Below are 22,028 nucleotides of genomic sequence, written 5' to 3'. Positions count from 1 at the left end.
GTCGATTTCATGATCATCCAAAAGGTTTACCTAATTTCACTAGTATTTAAGTTTATAATAATTATAAGTATATAATTTTTATTTCGGTAAAAAACAAATCATACTTTTGCAACAGCTTTTTGCGGTACAAAAAAGAGATGTATTACAACAACTATGTTTGTTGCTAAGACAAGACCAATATATTGCAACGACTAAGATTGTTGTTATAGATTTGTAAATTTTAAGCTAGAAAAAATAACATTTTGAAACGACTTATGTACGGTCACAATAAAAGTCGTTGTAAAAGAGAATATCTTTTGCAACAATAAAAGTCGTTGCAAAATCTTTCACTACGGACGTACCCCCAACGACAAAATTCGTTGCGATACGTATTTATTGCAACGATAATTGATTTTTCGCAACAACTTGGGTCGTTGCAATAAATAAGTTTTCTTGTAGTGACACCACAACCACCATTCGAACCCTAAAAAACACCATCATCACAAAAAGCACTACCATTTGAATCGCAAAACATCCACCACAGGCTAGAGGAAAAAAGGCCAAGGGCTACTATACAAAAGCAACAGTTATCTAAAAAAATGCAGCCCTTATAGGAAGGAGAAAAAGAAAGTGGGAACTAAGGGTTGTGGTTAGCTCAAATAACGCAGCCTTTTACGATTAAGGTTGTGGTTTACGGGTTATAGTAGTACTTTATGATAAAGAGCTGCGATTTTGGGCTAGAAGTAGACCTTGAGGATATATTTCCTTAAAAATTCCCTCGCTCAATTTCCGCACTTGCTTCCTATTCCTAGGTCCTAGCTGAATCCCTCTCTCTGAAACTCACACCCCCGCCTCTTCATCTTTGACCTCGCTCAATTCCCTCACTCCATTCGATCTCTCTCTTTCTCTTGTCAGTCAGCGCATTTTCTCCTCCTCCTTCCAACGCACTCAGTGACTCTCTTTCTCAATGGAGGTGTTGCGGCGACGATTGCGGCGTGACAGCAGAAATAAGGGTTACTCGTTTTTCAGTGGTTGAGTTTTGAATTGTAATTTTAAGATTATGAGCTAATGAAGGTAGTGGCGCACCGCCGCTGCACTGCCATTCATACACCTGCTGAAAACTAGCATCGTCGTTCCCCTAAACCAACTGCAAGCCTCGTGTTCCCTCATTTTGTCTCATCTTGTTTGCTGGTGTGTATGTGGTGTTTCCACTGCTTAGTGTTTCTCTCTCTTGTTCGCCTAGTTCCCCAAGATGGAGCAAAATTCGAGGTTGCAATGTCATAAACTTGAGGAGGTATACAATGAGGTTTCACCATCAATTGGTGTCGTTGGTAACTCTTGTTTGTGGAACTACGTGTACTGGAAAGTCCACTATTGCTACACAACTTGCACAAAGACTAAATTTACCAAACGTCTTTCATGAAAACCTACTTAATTATTTCTATGAATGGCTTTGTGTTTTCTAGGATATTTTTAGATTACCCGGATAAAGAAACACTTTTCATGATCTTTCTGTGCTAATTTTGTTCTTATATATAATCATCTTTTAATGAACATTGCAGACATATATGGTCCAAGAACTCCTTTGCACATCAACAAACTAATTAACTTATCTTTCTGTCTTTAGATTGTTGATGTAGCATAGAATTAGCTGTCATCTGAAATTGTCTATTGAACCAGCTATGGTCTTTTGAGCTCTTATCTAGGTTTTGTGGAATTATGATTTGTTATCTGATAAGCAGTCATGTGTCTAGGCAAAACCTTCACAAGATATATTATATGCAAAAGTCACGGCTTATACCTTTTAAATCATCAATACTATATCCAATGGCCTTTTTATGTTTTCTCAAAACAAACAAAAGTCGAGACATTTGACCATCATTTAGTGAAGCACTAACAATCATAGGATAATATTTAGATTCATCCAGAAAAGCGTATCTGAGAGAAAGGGAAAGGGGTTTTAGTTCAGGTTTCTTTACCTCTACGGGTTGAGTATCATGTATTAACCGTGCCCTCTCATGACTGGTGATACTATCAAGCTCTTCACCTGTAAGAGGTACTTCCAAGTCATCCACTTCACCACTCAAGGATCTAACATCACCTGTAGAAGATGAAAAATAAGCAAAGCCTCTAAAGGATCACGCAAAAGGGATTGAGGCATATCATCATATTAACCAGCACATCAGTAACATCAATCCTATAACAGGCTTCTTCTAGCATGAGACTTTTCAAAGCATTGGTCAAACTAAAAGTCACCTTATCATCTCCCACAGTCAAAATTAACTTGTCATTCTTAAAATCTATATCAACTTTAGCAATATGAAGGAGTGGTCTGCCTAAAATGATTGGGATTTGAGTATCATCTTCCATGTTCAGTACAACAAAATCCACGGGAATAAAAAATTCACTAAGTCTCACTGGAATGTCCTCTAAGATACCTAAGGGGTTTTTAACAGAACGATCAGATATTTAAAGAGAAATATTGGTACATTTTAAATAGCACATGTCAAGCTTTTTGCAAACAGTAAGGGGCACGACACTAACACTAGCACCCAAATCACATAAAGCTTTAACAAGAAAAATGGTGCCAATGTTACAAGGGATAGAGAAACTCCCCGGGTCTTTCATTTTAGGTGTGGACTGATTTTGCAAAAGAGCACTACATTCTTCAGCGAAGGCAATAATCTCAACTTCATCAAAGGCTCTCTTTCTAGTTAGAATTTCCTTCAAATTTTTAGCATTTGCAGGAACTTGAGTAATAAGTTCAGTAAAAGGGACAGTTACCTGAAAATTCTTCACTACCTCCAAAAACATACCGAGCTGGTGATCAAGCTTATTCTTCAATAGGCGATTGGGGAACGGTTTGATCATAGGGGTGGTCAAATACATTTTCAGCTACTATCTGCTTCACTGCATTGCTGGCCTCCTTAGGAGTTGTAGAATTTTCAAGGACAACTCCATCCATTTTTGGCTCAACCTAAGCATCATTAAGCATCTCTGGACCATCATACTACGTTCCACCCCTAGGAGTGATGGCATTGGCAGTATCTCTTGGCTTCAATGGTTGTGAAGGTAACGAACTGGGTGGCGAACTAGCATAAGAACTAGCCAACTGAGCTAGTTGAGTCTCCAACATCTTGTTATGTGTACATAAATTTTCCAGCTGAGCTTTTGTATCTGCTTGAATAGCATTAAAACCCTTTTTGCATCTGAAGCATCATGTTTTTCAACTCTGTCATGGCTGGGTCAGTAGGAGGAATGGGTTGTGTTAGTCCAGTATAAACACTAGATCAACTACAAGAGGGGGGTGAACTTTAGTTGGGGAGATTTTCAATTTTTTTGCGGATAATAGAACTTGAAATGTAACACCTCGTAATTTTAACCCTTTATTTTTTGTGTTTGTTTATTTTAAAATGGTATTTTCCTTTTCATAAAAATAAATAATTTATCATTTGAATTATTTTGGAACATGTTATGAAAATGTGTATATATATTTATATGTTGTGATATATTTATATTTATTTATTTTAAGTTGTTAGATATTTATTTTGAGTTGTTATATTAGTTTCGTTATTTATTTGGGCGTTTAGTATCCGATTTTGTCGCGTAGCATTTTTGTAACGTTGTTGGATCGACTTGGGAGATGAAATGTCGCATCGCATGTGGCATGTCGTGCTGGCCGAAAATCAGCAATTATGGAGTGGAGGATGAAGAGTTTTGGTGCTTATGAAGCTAACCTTTGAATATCTTGTAACCCCCTATTCAATTCCCCATTAAATCACCTTTATAATCACCCTTTAAACCATTGCTTAATGAGGTTATTAATAAGGTTTTTGCTGCATTGTAACCCCAATTTTCGTCCAACCCTTAGAGAGGAAGAGGAAAGAGTTCTTCTCTTGTCTCGGATTTTAGTCCATGTTTGCACACCTATTTTGTTTGCATCATATCTCCTTCGTTTCTTATCCGAATTGAACGTGTGAGTAGTCAAAATCTATCTCCTCAAAAAGATGTTGCTCGTCCTATAATTTGTTTTTGATGAAAGGGGAAGACGCGACTGCAGTTTTCGTTTCAATCAGACGAGTCATCCGGTTTTTGTTCCCTTCACACCTTCACGAAAATAACTGTAGCCGGAGAGCTAACTGTTGGATAGTCTTCAAATTTGGACCAAACGTTTATAACATCTTGTTATTCACTTTGACCGATGCGATTTAAAATCCGGGCTTCTGATCACCGGGAATCATGGTCGGAACAGAGCAGTGCGAAATAAGAGTTTTCAACATTCAAGAAGAAAATGCCTAGTGACTCGTTGCTACAATTATCGTTTATGGAGGAATTGGATTGCTCGCATATTTTTTGAATCCCGATATATTCATCTCTCCTCCCGATGATCCAGGTAACTAGCGTTATTCTAGTTCGATAGAGAATAGATTGTGAACTTAGGATGTTAGAATTGCGTTAGAAAACGTAGTATCATGCTAGGTGGAACTTAAATGATTGTATGTTTAAAGTTAAGTGTAGTATCATGATTGTTAGTATTACATTTCATATCTTGGATTGTTACTATGATCATCTTGGTTGTCACGTTGATTAGTTTGTCTCCTTGTCGTGGTTGTGGTTGGATTGATTTTTTGTTCTCTTTGGTTACTTTTGGATTTTGAGTAGTTGGATGTTGTGATGATGTATAGCCCTTGTTAGATTGATTAGTGTGGAGAATGGTATGAATTTGGGTTGGTTTGGATGCGTGAGACTAAGCGTAAAAATTATTGAGAGTTTGGTTAGCGTACGAGTGCAGCTCGCAAGCCACGAGCAGTCGCAGCTCGCGACTCGCGACGGCCAGAGTGTCGCGACTCGCGACAGTTGTCGCACCTCGCGACGAGGGCCTGTTTTTCCCTGTTCGCGTGTTTTGATTTAATTCCAAATTTGGGTACAACATGGTTATTTATTTATGGATGGTCTTAGGCATGTTTCTTAAGCATGTTTGAGTAAGTTGGGTTGGTTTGAGTAATTCTATTAAGGATATGTGCCCAAATTTTGTTGGGTAGCTTATGGTTATTTGGTTGGAGTGTGTTGAGGGCTTGTGCTCGTTGTGTATGCTCACATTTGAACCTTGTTGGTTGTATACCTTGTTGTGTATTCCTATGAAATTTGGAATAGATGGATCTTGTGTATACCTTGTTGTGTATACATCGTATTTGGTTGGGTTTGATGGATCCTATGGACGACATGGTCTTAGGAATTTGTGTTTGATTATCCTATGGATGGTGTGGTCCTAGGAATTTGTGTTTGATGATCCTAAGGGCGGTATGGTCCTAGAAATTTTTGTTTGATGATCCTATGGGTGGTATGGTTCTAGGAATTAGTTACTTAACCTTGGGCGGTATGGTCCATTGGTTCACTTACGGGTGGTATGATCCGTTGAGTTTTGCTATTCGGAAAGGGCGGTATGGTCCTCGAATATGCAACGTAGGCCTTGGGCGGCATGGTCCAATGAGTCTACTCACGGACGGTATGGTCTATTGTGTTTGAACTTGTTTGACCGCATTTGTTGCATGGTTGACCGGGATTTGTTTAACCTTGAGCTTCCTTATTTGTTGCTTATGATTTATTGTACCATGATGTGAGTATGATATCTTGGTGATGTGTTTCTTTGGCGTTGCTTCTAATTTCTTTAAGTTCATTATCTGTTCCTATTTGGACTGGGAGAACTGTTAGTTACTCCCCACTGATTGTGGAAGTTGTTGTATATTTTGCAGGTGATGTTGATGGGAATCTTCTTTGGTTTTGGCCTCGGGTTGAGTTGTGAGCATTAAAAATCTAGGTGTTTTAGGCCTAAACTTTTAATTAGTTTGATAGTCAGTTTTCTCTTTTAGATATTACTCTAATTAATTGAATTTATTTATACTATTTACTTATGTTGGTTTATCACTTAGTTATTTAAACGCATTTCTTGTAGTAGTGACATTCCCAGAAGACGATGTTTCCGCCATCGTCCTATTAATACTATTATTATTTCTTTCTTTTCCGCTTTGAAATTCTGGGGTGTTACATGAAAGGTAATGAAGCGAAATAATACAAGGAAGAACGTAAGAAGATCCTTTTAACAAGGTTCTCTTCCTCAATTCTTTAGGAAGCAAACTTGCTCTTTTATTTATAAAAGTTATTACAACTTATTATAAATCAATCCTCACTCAATTCCTCTAGGAACCAGTTCCCAGTCACCTTGTTCCCCCTGAACACGTGACTTTCCTCACTTGACTTCACTAGAAGTCTTCTCTTTCTCTCTTCTCTTTTTGTCTATTCTCACTCTTGAGTACATGATTTAAGTTCTCTCAACCCACACTCTATGAATATTACAATAATGAATATGTTGAATAAAGAAGAAATTACAAGAAAAATTTTCTAATTAATGATTGACTTTTTTCGCTTGAAAATTCTTAAGTGTTTCTTCAAATAATTTTTCCTAAATAGCTGCTTCAATAATTCCTTCATATGGACATGTTGTGCTCCATGTTCCGCTCAAATGGTGCGAGTGGAGTAATGGAGACCGTGGCCTGATTTTCGCTGCACTTCATCCACTCTTTTTGCAACGGAAATAAACTACCTCCATTAGCTGGTAGAGGGAGCATCTTCAGCGAGTTGCTTGGAGTTTGTTGGAGAGCTTCAAGGGATCAACTCCACATTGTATGCCACGTAATTTCTAACTGATTTTCACGCATAACAACAACAATAAAATATCTAATAACTTAAATAATCTTTTATCCAAAGATTTTAAGTTACTAGAATATTAAACATACCATATGATAAAAATTACAAGTGTATAAATTAAATATCTTGACTTAAATTAAATAATTAATCTTTCTCCACAAGATATAAATGCAAAATTGAACATTACATTTTTTTGATTTTTTATAATTTTCGCTTAAATGAATAAATACTATATAGTAAAATTAACCTAAGTATTTGGCATCATAAAAACATGGAATACAACAATATTCCCCCTTTTTGATGATGGCAAATAATTGGCATAAATTAAGAAAAGCAAAGAAATAAATAAAAAAAAAATTATGAAAGTTATGAAATAAATTTTAAGACACTCTAAAACTCAAACTCGAAAACTCTAAGACACTAAACTGTGACTAGGAACAAAGACCACGATCACGATCCTAGGAACAGAGACAAAGACCATCAAGAAAAGCAGTATAGACTAAGGAAATGTCAGAAAGTTTTTTCAAGTGCCAATACATCTTCCCCCTTTTGTCATCGTCAAAACTAAGTAGTGAAACCTGCAGTAGTAGTAGAGTAAACAATCTTAAATTATGGTAAGTAGCTCTAACATATTATCTCAGAATATTAGCCATCCACACATTCCAAGAGTAATAGACACAGGAACAAGCATATTAGAGCAGTAGTATATGAGGAGCAGAGTTCAAAAAGCAAAAGAGAAGATGAAAAAAAGATGCATATATTGAAATTCTTGTGATTGCCACAAGAAAAGAAAAAATAAAATAAAGTACGATGCAATTGTTCATCAAATATACATCCCAAAATCAAAATAGAGAAAGTCTTAAGTAGAAGGGACTGGTATCAGGGAAGTTCATGAATGCGAAAGGAGACAGCAACAATATCAATCTTGGTACAAATGTTGGAAGCACCCTTGTTCATAGCATGAAGAAGTTGATCATGCTGAACATCTTAATGTGCAATTCGAGCCTCCAAAGCTTGCACCTTGTTCCCAGTAGAGCAAATGAAGCTTGAATCTCTTGAGTATCCCATGTAGACCCGAAGTAGACAGAAGAGGAAAATCCACACCTTGGGAAGCTGTTCCTAAAGGACCTTGATCCTCCTCCAAATCACTCATGATCCCACTGACTTGGTTCCTTCTAGGTTCTGCCAATCTCTGGCTCCTCCTGACAGATTGCTTGACCCTAGATCCAACTTCCTCTTATCTCTTCCTCTCCTAGCAGGCTTAGACTCCTTTTCCACCTTAACCTTAACCTCTTCAACCTCAAAGCCCAACACACCCCCATGAACTGTTAAACTTAAGCGTGAGTGGGTATCTTTAGTTAGGTAATTCTCTAGTTCTAGGGCAAAACAGGGTTTAGAGGGTAGTTTAATCTTGCATTTCTTCAAGATTATATGAATTATATGGTAATAAGATTTCCACAACCAATGCGAATTTTGTGGGTGATGCAATGAGTAAGGTGAGTTATATGTAGGGAAGGGAGATTTATGTGAATGTTGTTGGCTAGGCAGTACATGAGGGAGAGATCAAGTAGATTGGCTTCGGTTCTTTTTGAGGTGCGAGGAACAAGGAATCGCCCGACCCGAAATTGACCTGATAATGATGACAACCCGAACCCGACCCGAAAAGTTGTCATATTAGTTACTTTTCAAACAAATTCAAGGAAAATATTGTCATGAAATACTATATATGATTTAGCCACTGTCCATTAATTATTTAATTTAATCTCATTAGTCTTATATGTGTTTTATTTATTTGCGGGATTGGAAACCCGATCTAACACGACCCGATGACCCGAAATCTCATGGACTCGATCATAACATGTCCCGGAACGAATCTGATCCAATCCGAACGTAACCCGAACACAAAGTTGACCCGATTATGACTCGACCCGTTTTGACCCGACCCGTATGACAAATTTGCAACCTCTAATAAATATACTGAACTAAGCGAATAACATAATTAAATACGAGGGAATAAATCAATTAATAAAGAACTAGGATTATGGATCATTATGCATAGAATTAGAAAAATCTAGGACGAATGACAACAACCTAATAAGTCAATTTATTTAGGGCACACGTAATTTCTCTCGAACATTACCTCCCTCAAAGATTACCTAGCCGCTCTCGCATGGTCAAGGATCACTCTGCCTAATGATTGAAGGCATATACGAATCTCTCCTGTCGAAGCAGATTTATTATTGCGATAGTAGAAATATAAATCAGGCCTAATTTATAAATCTAGCCTGAAAGATGCAATCACATGAAAGAACTGAAATAGAAAGTAATAAGACTAATCCACCAGTCGTTCATTGAGTACATAGATTATCACAACCCTAGAATTAAAACTACTCACTCATATTTATAAAAACAATGATAAAATCAATACTTCCTCCGTTTTTTATTAGATGTTACACTTTTCTAATAAATACGCTTTTTTTCTTTCCTAAAATGGGAAGTTTTATGCTGCAAAATTACTCACTTACCCTTATAACAATTAACCAAAATTAAACTAATTTAATTTAACCTCATTATTATATACTAATCTAAATTAATCAAACCTCCTCTCTTCCACCACCCCTCCCCACCACCTCAGCCGCCCAATCCATTCCCCCACCTCGCAGCCCCCTTCCCCACCACCACAGCAGCCCTGCCCACGCAAAACCTCCCCCACCACCCCACCCACGAAAACCCCCCTCTCACCACCCCAGCCTGCATACCCCTCCCCCATCAATTCGAATCCCGATGACACCGCAAAACCACCACAACCTCCGACAATGATGCCGCAAAACCACGCCATCTTCGCGTTGCAGATCCGAAAACCACGCCATCTTCGTGTAAAACCTGTCGTCTTCTTCGCGCAAAACCACGTCGGTCGGAGATTGACGATTCGAAAACAGGGTTGAGTTTTGCGCCTTACTCATAGCTTCGAAGTTCTTACCAGATCATTCCTTTATTACTGATAGCGTCGAAGGTTGGAGGTTGCAGATCCAAAAAAAGTCGGTCGTAGGTTGAAGATTCGAAGGTATTAGTGGTATCAGTCAGTCTGCGGGATTCAAAGGGGTGGGGGAGGGGGGCTGTGGATTGGGGGGTGGTGGGAGAGGGTTTGCGTTGGCGGGGGTGGTGGTGGTGGTGGGAGTGTTGGGCGGGGGTGGTGGTGGGAGTGCACATGGGCGGGGTGGGCGAAAGAGGTTGTTGTGGTTGTGGGGAGGGGGCTGTTGCGATGGTGGGGAGGGGGGCTGTCGGGATGGGGAAGGGGTTGGGCTGCTGGGGTGGTGGTGGGGGAGAGGTGGTCCCACTTCCTTTAATCCTCATTCTTACCTTGCTTAATCTTCAATCAAAATTTTGCCTAGATAACCGAACTTTTCAAAAGTGTAACATTTAAAAAAAACGGAGGAAGTATAGTAATTCATACCTGGAATAGTTGCAAATAATGAAGAGATGAATCCAATCCATATTAGAGGAAGCAACATAAGATTACCAAACTAAAGAACTATATTAAACTTACGAATCATGCAAAGGTTTGATCTTGAATACAAAGCAATAAACAATAAACTAGGGTTCTTGAATTACTCTATAGAGAAAACCATGAAAAATAAGGGCTAAACAAAAGGTAAATAAAAGATGTCTTAGTAATGTTCCAATTTTCGTATTTATACTAAACCTCAAACATAAAGGAAAAGTAATACACAACTAGCTTGGAAATCATTAAAATACGCGTGCCAGACCAACCACTCGTTCGGGTCACACATGCCCGATTGAATCGAGATCAACAAACTTATCTCAGCACAAAATGGAACACGCTCGATGCAATCGGGCGGCCTAGTTTTCTTCATTAGTGCACATAGCAGTACACACATGCACACCCGATGGAATCGGGACAACCCCCCGATCGAGATTGAGCAACGAACTACAAACAGGTGAAGGGCTCCCGATCGGGTCCGCAACAAAACAGCTTGTTGTCACTCGTGGGCTCCCGATCAGGATTGGAACGCCTGATGTGATCGGGCCTTGACGCTTTTCTTTGCTATGGCAATTCTTCAATCTTCTTTTGCTCAAGGGTCCCGAAAAATGTCCTCGGGACCTTGGAACTCAGCATCAAACCTCTCCAATCCAGTGTAACAATCATATAATAGTAGAAAACAAGGAAATAATTCTGTAAAACCTACAATTTGACATGAACCAGAATATCGTAAATAGATGGAGAAAGTTAGCATAAAATGGCTCCTAAGAGAACCATTGATATCTTTTTTAGCTTATAAGTAGGGGGAAGACTCTATATAAAATCATAACATCAAGTGGAAAGAAAATGTGCAAGACAATGATCACTGATACAAATTACAAGATAGGAAAACAATAAATACACACACAATAAGTGGTCAGACCATAAATGAAAAATTACATGCATTGCACATATTGCACATTTGTTCTCAATACAAATTGACTCGCATCAATGATTATGTTGTCAACTGCTTCATTGGTGTTTCACAAATATTGCAACTATACTTGAAATCTGAAGGAGGATTTACATGGAGATATTATTGTTGTTTCTCATGTCTTAATATTGTTGAACGACTTTCAAAGATCTATGTATATTCAGGTTATTTTGGGAGCCGAGAAGGCAATATGCAGATTTGGAATCTTAAAGAAAAATCTAAAGGATTTTCAGGGATGAAATTCACACATTTCTTGTTATATCTTGTCTTCATAATGTAACTTAGTATTTTCTTTATATTTGTATGAATAACATAAATTGCCATGAAAAGTGTGTATATATATATATATATATATATATATATATATATATATATTATATATATATATATAATATATATTATATAATATTATATATATATATATATATATATATATGAAACTGCTTTTGGATCATTTAGGATTGAAAATATAAAATTCAAACCACAACCACCATCAAATTTGAATCCACAATTCGAATCGCCACCACCATTAAATTCGAACCAAAACCTACCAAACCACACCACCACAACCAAGTGAAATGATCGTGAAGAGGAAAGGAGATAAAGAGAAATAATGAGTTTGGGATTCACTGTTGGATATTGTGTTAGAGATTAAGGTAGTTAGTTTGGGGTTTGGTGAAGAGCGACACTGATTGGTAGGTTTTTATGTCGGTGGTGGTGATGTGGTTGACGTTTTTGGGGTTTGATGTTTAATGAAGAGAGAAAGAGATTGTGTGTTAGGGTGGTTCCGGTTGCTGCTGCTGGGTCTACGGTGGTTAAGGTGGGTAGGCATGGGGAGGAGGGAATTGGAGGGAAAAAACTGGAATAAAGCAAAACACAAGTCACATGCAAATTACGTGCTTCACTTAAGTGAGTCAATGGCGCGATCCGGCTGGTCGATGTCAGAAAATAAACCACGTTTGTTTCTGAAAAAGTTTACATTTAAGGTCTTAAGTTGCTAGTAAATTTCTAAAAGGTTGTTTCTCATAAAATGTAATATATAAAAGGTCTATTTTGGCAAATTTTGCTTTTCTTTCCTCTTTTCTTTCCTTTTTCCTTGTAAAGCAGTATGTTTCTAAATTTCTTTAGCCATTTAACTTGGATTGACATGCCGATATTTATTTGTTAATTTATTGCTTATAACTTGCATACAATATTATCGATTGAATTGGTTTTCCCCCACCCTCCATCTTGTGAAAGGACCAACTAAACCAAAAGTTTAAGCTGATGGTCGAAGTCCCACAAATAGTTTTATACTTTAGTACGCCTCCTCAGATGAGAGCCCTTTTTGCTTGAAATATAGATGCATCATAAGTCTTCCTGAAAATCTTGCACTAAATATTCCACTTAGAAAATAGGGATGGATAAGATTTGAACATGTTACCTTTATGTCACTCTGGCTCTAGTACCATGTCAAATATGAGCCTCAGTCGCACCCATAAGTAGGATATATAGTCCATTTTACACGACTAAAAGAGGTTCCACCTTAAAACTATATGGTAATAAAGGGAGTAGCCCCTATGCGTTGTAAAGTGAATTGATCACCTCTCTTCTTCTATCAATATGAGAGATCACATGTGTTATTTCGGTAATGAGCTATACATTATAGTTTCAATACTCCTATTCACATGTGAGGTTCCTTTTCGATTGGCCCATAATATATTAATGTTGCCCGTTGTGGGTCTGACTCGATACTATGTCAAAGGACCAACTCAACCAAAACTAATGGTTAAAGTCGTTAAAATAGTTTTATATTTTATCATACACCATTTTCACTTGTTTGGATCATGGAGGCGACAATATATAAAAATAAATGTTGATGAGCACGAAAACCAAACATAAAACAAGTTTTTGTTCAGAGACAACACTAGTACAAAATAATTGGTTTGTGTTAGACGCCAGACCCCTATTTGCGTTGCACATGGGTCTGGCACCACAGGATTTGACGCAAATTTGGGAGACATGCTTTGTCTCGGATAGGGATATGGCGCGAATTATAGCTATTACGTCAGATGGCAAGCGGAGTCCGACGCATATCACCCTTGTCCCCTAACATCATCGGCACCATTTGCGTCACATGTGGTTAATGTTTGATGCAAATCATCCATAATTTTTTTTTAAACAAAGCCTATTTGCGTCCGACTTTTTCTTACAACCGACGCAAATTGTGAATTTTGTTTGGAAAAATAAATTCCCTCCTTGACCTCCACCCAGCTAAAAGTAGGTTCCTTCCTTACACTATACTCTTCATCATCTTTCTTACCTTAGCATCATCGTTTCTGGTACTAGCTAAAGCATACATATTCGCAAATCGCAAGTATCACATAGGGAACCGAATCATATGGAGTTGCTCAAAAACACGTTCAGCTGCATAAACACCGAAGTCCAAGTTCCTATGCGTCCTACATGCACAGAGCATACATTTCCATATTTCTGCAACGGGTTGAATTGGCGTACCCCTAATATAAATTCACGTATCCACGAAAACAAAATACAAGAAGCAAATCTGAATTGAAGACACCAAGGGATTGAACCTAAAAAAATTGATCTAGAATCTATACAACATAAAAAAATTTTAAAAAAAAAATTAAAAAAACAAAACCACCAAGTGACTGGATATGAAACGAAATTAAAAAATTGAACCTAAATCACCAAATTTCAATCTGTTGACGATGCGACCTCAATCTTCTTTGTCATTCTTCTTCCTCCCGTGAATCCGCTCAAACTTCAATTGAAAAAATCAGTTCAAACTTCAATCGCCAAAATCAGATCGAACTTCAATCGTTCTTCTTCAATTCTCGATCTTTGTTGAATTCTCGTTCTTCTTCAATCCAGATTTCTGGAAATTCGAACATTTCGTTCTTCTTGTCTCCTTCAATTTGGGGAAAATGAATTTAATGTGTTGATAAATTATGTTGATGAGTTCATGAATTGTGAAGGAAGAACTGGTGGTATGAGAGAGAGAAGGGGGATCATGAGTGACGACTCCAGGGGAAAATAACTTGCAATGTAGGGTTTGGAAATAAAAGGGGAAGCATGCCTATGGCTATGTCCGTCGCATAAACCATGAGGTCTGACGCACATCGTATACCCTGATACGATTCGTGAACAAGGCCCTAAAACCCATTTGCGTCGGATGCGCCTCTAGATTTGACACAAATCATCAGATACAACCACCTTCGAAGCAAAATTGTCTTTCACGATCTACGTCGAACATTGATCAGGGTCCGTTGAACATTGATCAGGGTCCGACGCACATGAATCTCGTACCTATTTGCTTTAATTTTTGCATCACATGCTAGCCGCAAATGATGCGCTCCTACACTTATGCGTCATATTACCTGTTGTGCGACGTAATTCAGGAGACGCACATCAACTTTTTCTACTAGTGCAATGTTTGATCAAAATTAGCTAATTGATCCTTTAGATTCTAGAGTTGTTGATAATATGCAGATATGTCTATAAAAATATAGAGATGGAGGGTATTAAACTGATTTTCCAAGTATACCATCCGAGTGTGTTTGTTATCTTGGAAAATTGCTTGAAGATGGATCCATGTTTCTTGTGTTGTGATGCCGCCATATAGTACAATATATCCTCTTTTCCATGATCGAGTTAAGACGATTTCATAGTTCACCTGAGATTTGGGGTGGGGATTTTTTGGATTAATATGGTCTAGATAATGAATCTTAAATAGTTCTAATTGGAATATTTAGTCTTTTTCATGTTAAAAAATTATGGGGATTTTATTCGTAATATTGCTCACGGCTTGTGTAGGGTGAAACGTAGTGTGAGTTGAAGTTGAGGCTTGGCCTTCGTTTTCTTTCGTCATGGCACCATGTACGCAAGCAAGTGGGGATGAAGTGGGTAGTATTTCCGAAGAAAAGAAAAGAATTTGAGAGAAAACAAAAAATTGTGGATTGAATCTTCAATGTAAGGCGAGAGTTCGATTCTTGTGCATCAATAGAATGGGGGTTAGGACTTGGGAGGATGCTTTAATGGGTTGAGATTCTACTTGAAATAGATGGCTCAATTCAAGGTCCATGTATGTGTACTATTTAAAATATGGTAGTTAAAAGGCTGTAAATATATAATTATGGGGTAGACTTAGGCTATGTTCAGTTCACCTTATTTTTGTTATTTCAGATCTATTCAGATCATATCAGAAAAAATAAGTTCAGATCAGATTAGAAAAAATAAGTTGAGATCAGATCAGATAAATTCAGATCAGATCATGCTTATTGATGTGTCCAAGTTATCCGCCAATCTTAGGCGGATTTCGAGGCGTTTTTGGTGTCGGTACGAGCTTAGTGTCGGGATTTAGGAGAGATTTGACGTTAGGAGGTGTTGCCGGAGGATGTTGTGAGGAGTCTAGGGAGTAGTTGACATGGTGGCACACTCGAGGGTCGATCTTAGCCCTCCGGGCACTTTTTGTATCCTGGAGTCCTTGTTCGTAGTCCTTTATGATGCATCTGCCGAGGTTTTCCGAGCTTTGCCCGAGTTCCGAGTTTCGAGGTCCTTGGTTCGAGCTTCATTGTTATTCGTCTTCCGAGGATTGATCACACTTCAGTTCTACAGCTCCATGGCTTCCTCAAAAGCCAAGTTATTTCTTCTCTCCTTGTATTTTTGGTGTTTTGGTGCGGTTTGAGGCAGAGAGCTCGTCGCGACCCGCGATCAATGTCGCGAGTCGCGACCTGCCTATGGTCGCGAGTCGCGAGCTCTGTCGCGAGTCGCAACCCCTGCCGCAGCACTTTTTATTTTCTTTTCCTCCCTTGGCGGGAAAGCTTGTTAAGTTAGCTTTTAGTTTAGCTTTAACTAGGAAAGAAAGGTAGAGAGAGAAAGAGAGTTCCATATGTTTCTTCTACTCTTCCTTATTAGATTTGTAATGAATTTTATGGCTTTGCTAGCTTAAACTTTCATCTTGGATTTGGTTATTGAAGCTCTAATCTACTTGTGAGAACTTATTACTCTATTTTTTATGGTCATTGTGATGCTTCTTGTATGTATTTCCATGATATTTGCATAATCTTTGCTAGGAACGTTACTAGTATTGTTGTGTGAATCATCTAATGCTAGTTTTAGGTGCATAATCGGATTGTTGTGTCCATAGCTCCATGTAGCATACTAGGTGTTTGATTAAATGCTGAACATTAATCTTGTGCACTTAGAGAAGCATAGCTTATTACTTGAATGTTGTTGCTTTAATTACATTAGTAATCCTATTGTGTTCCTCGTTTTTAATGCTACTTTGGTTTGAACTTAAGTGCGATTCATTTGAGTTAATTCATAGTAAGAGCGGTTCAAACCACGCAGATCGTGTGTTAGACCACGATCTAGGAGGATAGAAGTATCGACTTCTCATAGGTGACCATAGGAAAGGTTGAGGGTTAAGGTTTCGTGATCACAAAGTAGGTTAGGGTGGATGCTAACCGAGTCCAAGGCCTTTTTATATTGTAATCTCTTCGTGTTTTAGTATTGTGAGTAGTTTAGATCACTTACATTGTTCCAAATCCCCCTATTCGGTTCTTTGGCCTTAGACATACTAGGGTTCTTATTGCTAATTTCCAATCAAGTTCTTTGCTCCCTGTGGATACGATCCCTCTTCCATTATACTTCTTAGTGTGCATGAAAGTAGGTTAATTATATTTGGTTAGGAGTACACGCAAACCCTACCAAATTTTGGCGCCGTTGCCGGGGAGCAACGATTACTTGTTTGTAATTAGTGAATTTTTATTCCTTAGGTTGTATTGCTTTGTAGTTTATGGTTAATACTCGTGCTACTAACCAACATCCTTTGCAGTACGATCGAGATTTGGAATTAACTCTTTTCAGGTTGAGAAGAGAACGGCGTGAAAACTTTAAGGAGCTTCCTTTTGCTATCGAAATAGAAGAAGAGATGCCTCCGAGAGTCGAGCCACGCACATTGAAGGAGCTCACAGCTCCTAACCTTGATCAGCAGCCTTTATGCATTACATTCCCACAAGAAGATGAAAGGGACAATTTTGAGCTGAAATCAGGATTAATACATTTGCTTCCGACATTCTATGGGCTAAATGGTGAGGATCCGAATAAGCATCTTTCGGAGTTCCATGTGGTGTGTAGCAGCATGAAACCAAGTGGCGTGTCGGAAGAGAAGGTGAAACTCAAGGCATTCCCATTCTCATTAAAAGGTGCGGCAAATGATTGGTTATATTACCTTCCACCGGGTAGCATTTCTACGTGGGCTGATTTGAAAAAGGCTTTTCTCGAGCAATATTTTCCGACTTCAATGTCTTCGGTGTTGAAAAAGGAGATAAGCAACATCGAGCAAAAGAGTGATGAAACCTTTTATGAGTACTGGGCTAGATTCAGGAAGTTATGTGCTAGTTGTCCTTATCATGGCTATGCAGATGAAGACTTAGTGCTTACTTCTATAATGGATTAAGTGGTGAAGATGCACGAATGGTGAATGCAGCAAGTGGAGGTTCAATTGTGAATAAAACTGCACAAGCTGCTAAAGATTTGATAAACGAGCTAGCTGAGGGCTCGAGACAATTCACTAGAAGATCAGGAGCTCGTCGTATGGCTACCGAAAGTCCTGGAACTTCTAAGTTAGAGGATCAAGTGCAAGCATTGACATCTATGGTTCGGGAATTCATGACAAAAGACAAGAATACTCAACATGTGAAAGCTTGTGGCATTTGCTCTTCAAATCATTCCACAGATTTTGTCCTCATTTGCAGGAGGAAGCGAGTGAAGAGGTAAAGGCGGTCGGATTTCAGGGCCAAGGTTTTCAGAAGCGGTATGACCCATATTCCAATACATATAATCTTGGGTGGCGAGATCACCCCAATTTGAGATATGGTAATGTTTCGGGAAACCAGCAGGGACCGCACCAGTATAACCGTCCTCCACCTCCTTACCCGAGACACCAGGAGCAAGGAGCTCCACATTTTAGGCCACAAGGCCAAGTACAGGGACCGAGTACCAGCATGTCAACTGAAGATATGATTAATGCTTTAACTAAAAATGTGACTAACATGCAGGGAAATATGGTTCAATTTCAGGAGGAGACCCGATCGAGCATCAAGAATCGGAGCAACAAATGAGTCAGGTTCTGGAGCAGTGAGCCGATTAGAGGCGGAGATTCGGGAAAGCTACCGTCTCAAACGGAGCTTAATCCGAAACAAAATGCAAGTGCAATCACTTTGAGGAGCGGAAAAGAGATAAAAGGAAGAGATAAAGAGGTCGAGGAGGAGATTGTTGTTTATGAGCCAGAGCCGGAGCCCGAGCCCGAACCTGAGCCTTCCACATCTCATGAGAAGTCCAAGCAACCACCACCTCCACCACTTTATGAGCCAACACCTCCTTTTCCAGAAGCGCTGCGAGATACTCGGAAAAAAGAATGTGATCGTGATATTTACGAGACTTTCCGTAAGTGTGAGGTAAATATTCCCCTTTTGGATGCTTTAAAGCAAATTCCTAGGTATGCTAAATTTCTTAAAGAAATGTGTACAACAAAAAGGAAACAAAGGTTAAGGGAACCCAAAAGGTAAAGGTTAGCGAGCATGTCTCTGCCATGTTCCAAAAGGCACTTCCTCCGAAGTGCAGTGATCCGGGCATGTTTGCTATCCCTTGCGTGATTGGGAACACCACATTTCCTAGGGCTATGCTAGCTAGATTTAGGGGCTTCGATTAATGTTATTCCATATTCTTTGTATGAGTCTTTAAAACTAGGCACCCTACATGAAACTGGTGTTGTGATTCAGTTAGCTACCGCTCTAATGCTTACCCGAAAGGGATAGTAGAAGACGTGTTGGTTAAGGTCGATAAGTTAATCTTTCCTGCTGACTTTTATGTTTTAGATATGGAGCATGACAAGCACGCTACTCCTATTTTGTTAGGAAGGCCATTTCTAAAAACTGCTAGAACAAAAATTGATGTGCATAGTGGATGTCTTACGATGGAATTTGATGGAAGCCTTGTAGAGTTTAACATCTACGATTCCATGAAATTCCCGAGAGATGACCACTCTTGTTACTCCATAGATGTCATTGATTCATATTCGCAGGATGTTTTCGATATAGGTGGAGAAGATTCTTTGCAGGTAGCTCTTGAACATAGCTTGGAAGGAAATGATGTTGAGTATGTTTTAAGTGCTAACTTGCAGGAAACAGTCCAGGCTTTGGAGGAACATGTGACTTTTCCACTCGTTCCTTCCTTTGTGGGTCCTTTGCCTTTGACTATCCCTCCGGGGAAGCTTTTACCATCTATTTTGCAGGCACCCGTAGTTGAGCTGAAATCATTGCCTGAGCATTTGAAGTATGCATTCCTTGGAGATGGAGATACACTACCGGTGATTATATCAAGCAAGCTCTCCCAGGAACAGGAAAAAAAACTCATCGAGGTGCTAAAAGAGCATAAGGAGGCGATCGGGTGGACTATAGCAGATATCAAGGGAATAAGCCCAACCACTTGCATGCACCGGATTTTGTTGGAGGATGATGCAAAGCCCGTGCGACAGCCTCAAAGGCGGCTTAACCCACCTATGATGGAGGTGGTAAAAGCCGAGATTCTGAAACTTCTCCAATCTGGTATGATTTTTCCAATTTTTCGATAGCAAATGGGTTAGTCCGACCCAAGTTGTTCCAAAGAAGTCTGGAGTCACAGTTGTAGAGAACAAAGATGGTGTCTTAGTTCCCACCCGTGTCCAAAATGGGTGGCGAGTCTGCATTGATTACCGTAGGCTTAACGCGGTAACTAGGAAGGATCATTTTCCATTGCCTTTTATTGACCAGATGCTTGAGAGATTAGCTGGTCATGCTTATTATTGCTTCCTAGATGGATATTCTGGATATTTTCAGGTGGCCATAGCGCCGGAGGATCAGGAGAAAACAACCTTCACGTGTCCTTTTGGCACGTTTGCTTACCGGAGGATGTCTTTTGGACTATGCAATGCCCCTGCGACTTTTCAGAGGTGTATGGTAAGTATCTTTTCAGAATATATGGAGCGATTTGTCGAAGTTTTCATGGATGATTTTACCGTGCATGGAAACTCCTTTGAAAATTGCTTGGAGCACTTGACTATGGTTTTGAAACGATGTATTGAAACTAACCTTGTGCTTAATTCTGAAAAGTGTCATTTCATGGTTGAGCAGGGAATTGTGTTAGGTCATGTGGTCTCTGTGAAGGGTATAGAAGTTGATAAGGCAAAAATTGATACTATTCAGTCCTTTACCTTACCTACTAATGTGCGAGAAATCCGTTCTTTTCTTGGTCATGCAGGTTTTTACCGCAGGTTTATAAAAGATTTCTCGAAGATTTCATCTCCTCTTTGCAGGTTGTTACAAAAAGATGTAGAGTTTGTGATGGATGAAGCATGTAAGAAGGCATTCGAGGATTTGAAGGGGAGGCTAGTTTCGGCTCCTATCATTCAACCTCCAGATTGGTCCCTTCCATTTGAGATTATGTGTGATGCAAGCGACTATGCCGTAGGTGCAGTGCTAGGACAAAGAGTTGGAAGGGTGCCACATGCCATCTATTATGCTTCTATGACACTAAATGAGGCACAGCGTAATTACTCCACGACTGAGAAGAGTTGTTAGCTGTGGTGTTTTCACTGGAAAAATTCCGATCCTATTTGCTCGGGACGAAAGTAATTGTTTTCACTGACCATGCAGCTCTCCGTCATTTAATGGCGAAGAAAGAAGCCAAACCTAGGCTAATTCGGTGGATTCTCTTATTGAGCGAGTTTGATTTGGAAGTTCGAGACAAGAAAGGAACTGAGAACTTGGTTGCAGACCATTTGAGTCGATTGGTATCCTCTTATGATCTAGAACCAAGTTCGGAGAAGCCATGGCAAGAGCCTATTCGGGAAGAGTTTCCAGACGAGCAATTGATGGTCCTAGGATGCTTACACCCATGGTATGCCGATATTGTCAATTTTCTTGTTTCTAACTGTTTTCCTCCTCATTTTTCCAAGGCACAGAAAGATAAGCTCAAGAGCGATGCCAAGCATTATGTATGGGACGAGCCTTATCTCTGGAAGCACTGTGCAGATCAAATAGTAAGGAGATGTATTCCTGATGAAGAGGTACTTCTATCCTTACCTTTTGTCATTCCCATGCATGTGGGGGTCATTTTGGAGCAAAAAGGACAGCACGAAAGGTATTGGAATGTGGTTTTTATTGGCCGAGTCTTCATAGGGATGCATTTCATTTCTGCAAATCTTGTGATAATTGTCAAAGGGTCGGGAATATATCCCAAAGAAATGAAATGCCTCAAAGTGCGGTTTTATATGTGAAATCTTTGATGTGTGGGGCATTGACTTTATGGGACCTTTCCCGACCTCTTTTGGTTTCATGTACATTCTTTTAGCAGTGGATTATGTATCAAAATGGGTGGAGGCTAAGGCCACTCGTACTGACGATGCTAAAGTGGTTGCAGATTTTGTAAATCTAACATATTTTGCAGATTTGGAATTCCAAGGGCATTGATTAGTGACAAGGGAACCCATTTTTGCAATCGAACCATTGGTGCACTGCTAAAAAAATATCATGTGACTCACAAGACCTCAACGGCCTACCATCCACAAACAAATGGCCAAGCGGAGGTATCTAATCGAGAAATCAATCGATCTTGGAAAAAACGGTGAATCCAAGTAGGAAGGATTGGAGCTTGCGATTGGAAGACGCATTATGGGCATATAGGACAGCTTATAAAACCCCCATTGGTATGTCACCATACCGATTGGTGTTTGGAAAGCCGTGTCACCTTCCAGTAGAGCTTGAGCACAAAGCATACTGGGCCGTCAAAAACTTCAACATGGCCCTGGATGAAGCTGGATTGCAC

The 22,028-nt window shown here is 39.3% G+C and overlaps 1 protein-coding gene across 1 annotated transcript; it reads right to left on the bottom strand.

Moving 5' to 3' along the window:
• Positions 1 to 1,857: 1,857 nt before the first annotated feature.
• Positions 1,858 to 2,868, bottom strand: LOC125497735 (uncharacterized). Its single transcript, XM_048645411.1, has 4 exons — positions 2,469 to 2,868; positions 2,184 to 2,417; positions 1,959 to 2,080; positions 1,858 to 1,872 (listed from the first exon to the last, which is right to left on the bottom strand). Exons 1-4 carry the CDS (start codon positions 2,866 to 2,868, stop codon positions 1,858 to 1,860), a joined length of 771 nt encoding a protein of 256 aa, XP_048501368.1.
• Positions 2,869 to 22,028: the final 19,160 nt, after the last annotated feature.

The sequence above is a fragment of the Beta vulgaris genome, chromosome 5 (genome assembly GCF_026745355.1).
Source record: "Beta vulgaris subsp. vulgaris cultivar EL10 chromosome 5, EL10.2, whole genome shotgun sequence".
Taxonomy (NCBI): Eukaryota; Viridiplantae; Streptophyta; class Magnoliopsida; order Caryophyllales; family Amaranthaceae; genus Beta; species Beta vulgaris.
This window is presented reverse-complemented; position numbering and strand designations above follow the sequence as displayed.